The 5,000-nt window shown below is 38.0% G+C and overlaps 1 protein-coding gene across 1 annotated transcript in view; it reads right to left on the bottom strand.

Annotated features, from left to right (window-relative positions):
* Nucleotides 1-108: 108 nt before the first annotated feature.
* LOC119598450 overlaps nt 109-5,000 on the bottom strand; it is a 16,365-nt gene continuing 11,473 nt past the window's right edge. Inside the window, 11 exon segments of the mRNA XM_037948087.1 lie at nt 109-218; nt 408-501; nt 793-1,128; nt 1,131-1,376; nt 1,549-1,669; nt 1,990-2,165; nt 2,422-2,535; nt 2,657-2,774; nt 3,199-3,517; nt 4,440-4,611; nt 4,880-4,966. Of these exon segments, the coding sequence (XP_037804015.1) occupies nt 109-218; nt 408-501; nt 793-1,128; nt 1,131-1,376; nt 1,549-1,669; nt 1,990-2,165; nt 2,422-2,535; nt 2,657-2,774; nt 3,199-3,517; nt 4,440-4,611; nt 4,880-4,966 (1,893 nt within the window).

Here is a 5,000-nt window from a genome sequence, read left to right on the forward strand (position 1 = left end):
ATTATTACTTTTGGGAAACAATTATGGACGTATACAGTTGCAATTTTTATTCTTTTGAAGTATACTACAAACCACAGTAACCATACCACACTATTTAGCCACACTGACTCAACCAGGGGCTTTTACTGACTGGCAAACATCAAATGTATTTTCCTTGATAACTTTCATGAGAGGCCAAACTAGGGGAAATTCTATGTTGAAATTAGCACTTACAATATCTAAAGGTAAACAAAACAAGGTAACCACTCATAAAACTCCCACATTATATTTTTCATCTTATTCTCATGGCTGTCATTAATTTTCCAGACAAATTTTATTAACATTACGGCCCTGCTACTAATCATCAGTCCAACCATGTGGACATCTTCATAAGCACTCCTGTCAGACTAAACCAAGCACTGATCAACTTGGAGGACTTGGCATAAAGATGAGATGAATTCCTGAATTTCTGTATGTTACAATTACATTTCTTAAACACGGAGGTGTGGTTTCTAAACTGTGCTGAAATGGGGTGTACTGTAAATCTTCAAATTGTCCATGCATTTACATAACACCTGTTAATTTTGCGTTAAACATTGTAATACTATCCTTAATTATAAGAAAATCTTTTCACCTTTCTACTGCGAACTATATTTCCCATATATATGCTATATTAAGAACAACAAATCCAGGAGCACATTTAATAAAGTCAATCATTTTGAAAAAAAAAATAAGAAGGAAATTTTTGTGCTAACATTTTTCTGCCATTATATTCTTAATCCTACTAATCATGAAAAAAACCCAGAATCATACCTGGTGCTCCTGGAGGTTAGAGGAACCTGGTAACTCCTAAGTGTCAGCTGACTCAAAAACAAGTGCAGCTGACTTTTCTGGATGCTCTGTAATCTGATCCTGACTTGTCTTGACAGGTTTTGTGACAAATTTATTAGTCACTGATGTTTCATTGCAACTGCATGTGCCGATTTGTGCTGTGTCTGCATCAGCTGAAGTAGTGCTGTCAACAGGATTAGAACAGATGTTGGTAATTTCTTCTACTTCTTCAGTGTTCCCAGTTGTTGCAAAGGCCTGAGATGCACCGACTGGGCTGTAATTGCTGAAAGTCTCATCCAAACCAGTCCCTAGAGTAATAATTTCTGTGTTCCTACCAGGACATCCTGAGTGCTATCTACGACTTCCCCTTGGGGCTCTTTAATGAACTGGATGGTCTTCTGGCTGTCCGTGGCTGCTACAATTTGTGTGGTCTGAGAGTCAGGGGCAGGAGTATCGTGCGAGCTCTCCATTTCACTGTCTAAGACCTGCATTGACAGGCTGAGGTCTGGCGTCATATCAGAATCCCAGCTTACTTCTTGGTGTCCTTGCTTCGGTGTCTGCTGCACCTGCAAGTTTTACCATATTATTTGATTTATCACTTCCCTCCTCTATTATATCTCCCTCTTCTCTATATGGATTTCAAATATGATTTTTTCCATTAGGAAATGTACCATCATGCATATCTACATGCTTTTTTTGCTCTCTACATAACTTACATGCATCAGAGGCAAAAATTACCTGAGTATCTTCAAGTTCTTCTCCTTCCATAAGCACTGGCTGATTGCCGAAGTATTCTGAATATGCACTCTCTTCTTTGGTTTTGCTTATTATTCGATTCGATTAATTGAGTACAGCAATACTTTCATAGTAAGGAGAAGGATAAAATAAAATTTCCTTACTAAATAATGTTGCAGACTACAGAATTTACGTACTGTTATATATATAATGTGTATCCCCATCCTTTTTACTATATTTTGCCATTAGCTACATAGAAACTACTTGCAATGAATGAATAAATCTATGGGGAGAAAAATACTACCTCAAAATCCATACAATGACTGCCGTACATAGAGAGACATATATGAGAAAACAGACCTAAAAATTGTTGTATCTTACAAGCATTCTTATGTCAACCTCACATGACACACGAGAAAATGAAACAGAAGACTGGATACTGACTTCCTTTATCTTTTGTTCTTAAAGATCATCATGGCATCTAAGTGTCCCATAACCTTCTGGGCTTGTGAAATGTCCACTCCAAGGCGTCGGCTCAATTTAGGGACTGTTAGCCAGGCGTAGTAGCCCCTTAGAAATTCTAAAGCGCGGCGGAGAAGGCATATTCGCTGGACCTTCTCCTGTTAATATTTCAGTGGGTAAAGTTGACCAACTTAATAAAAATGCGAAATACGTTATTGTCTAATGATCCAATATGTCAAGTTCTACAAGTAAAATGGGTGAAACAGTAAATATTCCCTAGCGTCTTGTGTATCATGATGAAATTAAAGAAATTCGGGTTTGCGAGTCCAATCATTTCTAAAATGAACACCTAGATGCTCAAAATTTTAATCCCTGATAACAGCTCACACTTTACCTATGCAACCAATGTGTTACCTTGGTCATGCCCCTGAAGGAGGAATCTGTACAAGGCAATCCTGATGTGACAGAGCACTGCAGACACACATGCCGCTCGGGAACCTGGTCCTTCTTTGACAATTTGAAGCACAGCTGTCAAAGGAAGATTATTTAGAAAAAATATATATAGTTATCACTACGAGGTCAGTTATTGCAAAAATAACACGATGACATTTCAAAAAGACTGCAACAGAAAAGAGGATGAATAACTCACTGCATGCTGCCATGTTTTGCAGATATCGCACAGTATCATGAGGCCATCATCATGGTGCACTCCACATTCACACCTCACAGGCTCTTCATCTTTCATGGCTGATGTATCACTCATACCACTGGCTGTTGAGATAAGCGTTGTGGTTAGTGAGGAAACGAGTTACACAGGAAAGAACATAAAAACCTATGAATAAACAAATGATTGAATAATAATAGTAGTAATAAAACAATAAGATAGAAATACTAATAAAAGTAAGAAATAAAAAATAAACTACATTACATACAGTTGTACTAAATGATGTGCTAACACTGACTCCAAACCCATATTTTGTCTGTGTTGAGTAAACACACTCTACAGACAGGAAATGCAACTGGTGAAAAAGTATTTTCACCAGCTACAGTTAGCACTGATGATTGTACAAAAATGGTGACTAGACCTATTAAAAAAAGGCAAGTACCATGCAAAACCATTGACCTGAACCAACTAGCAAGCACACATACAAACACCGTTATACATGTGTGGATAAAATGAGTTTCCTCAACTAGCCTGATGCTGTGGGGGTGACAGCAGATGGGAAGGCAAGCAAGCGGAGACTTCTTCGAACACTGGTACACCTGTCCTGGTCCTCCTTTGCTTCAACCTCAGGGACAATCTGCACTTCCTCACCTCTCTCAATAGAAACAACCTGTGCCACTGAGCAGGACTTGGACACAGGAGTGATGCTTGGCACACAGTCATCCTGGGGGGTGCTTTCAGACCTTAGCTGGGGATCAGCACCCGTGGAATCGTGCCTGTCTTGGCCAAAGCACATGCTTGCTGCTTGGTCATGCTTGAGGGGAAGCGATTCCTGTGGCTTGTGACCTGCTGCATTAAAGAATACTGAGAAAACAGAAAAAAGTGCCCATTTATGTACTTCACTTCACAAAGTAGGCTGATAATTTCTTGAGTTGGAAACAAGTATCATGACACTCAAAATGAATCTGTTAAGTGAATAACTTATACAGTTTTTTAAAAGTATATCTTTAGATAAACTTACAAATTACCTTAAACCAATTAATACCCATTTTTGCTGTTATAATATTCCAAGAGAACTACACAAACCTTGGATCATTTCATAATCAATCAGCGTATTTGTTTCTCCTTCCCTGAAGCAATTCATCTAGAGCCTCTTCTTTTGTTTACTGAGAAGTGAGTGAATCTGGCTGAATGAATTTTGAGCAAGTGCGATAGATTTACGACCATTCCCAAAAAGTATTTTTGATAAGATATCTCAAATTGGAATTCTGTTCGCGGTTGCCTTAGCAATATAAATCTGTGATCCTTATAGAGTGAAATTATTTTTCAGAATCCCTCAAATCTCTACAATCAAAAGTGGTCAACCAACCTGGACACTTGATTATTTGTGGAACTGTGCCAAATGGTATTTCACGAAATGTGTTTTATTGAAAGATATTTTCATATCCTACAAAAAATACAGATTACATTACACAGATAAAATGAAGTGTAACATGCTACAGCATTTTTATATGTTGTATATCTATATATCATTTCTCTCTCACTGGATCAAGTCAAGATGATGCAATGGTGTAAGCATAAGCCATTAATGTTTGTAATATATATGCCATATGAAGGTTCTAAGCACCAATAATAGCAAACAATAAAACGAGTAATGAGTTACCCTAAAACACTGAAACACACTGGAGAAAAAAACAAACCATAAGAGAAATCACACTCACTCAGACACACACCACACAACTGTAAATAACAACATATATGCACTAACACTGTGGAACACGGTCAGCAAAGTTCTTTTTGGAGCGCTTAAGGCAGCGGATGACAACAGGATCACTAGAAGACAGAGGATTCTCTGGATTCTCTAGCCCAGATGCTTCTGCCTGTTCATTCCCTGCCCGGGGATTCTCCTTATCTTCAGTTATCGTCGTGTTTTGCTGTTCCTGTAATAATATTGAGGGGAAAAGTTAAACATCTCTACTTAGAACTGAGGTCTAGTTAATCTAATCTACCTTAACAGTTTCTCGGGGATATTTCGTTTCCATAAATGCAGAAAGGAACAAACTCATCTTGAGATACACCGTGGATTTTTTATTAATTAGGAGTCAAGTCTAGAAATTGGGAGAGAGAACCAAGTGAGTGGGAGGAAGGAAGGAAAGAAAAAGAGGAATTAAGAGAGATATTTTATAAAATAGCTCTCTATTAACTTACACTTTCCTCTTCATCATCAGAATAGACAGCCTTGTTCACAGTTACCCGAAGCTTGACAGTATGGAAAGGTGTACAGACATGACCGACCTGTCATGAATAAAAAGATATATTCAAAAGCTTT

Source organism: Penaeus monodon, chromosome 41 (genome assembly GCF_015228065.2).
Source record: "Penaeus monodon isolate SGIC_2016 chromosome 41, NSTDA_Pmon_1, whole genome shotgun sequence".
In the NCBI taxonomy this organism is placed as follows: Eukaryota; Metazoa; Arthropoda; class Malacostraca; order Decapoda; family Penaeidae; genus Penaeus; species Penaeus monodon.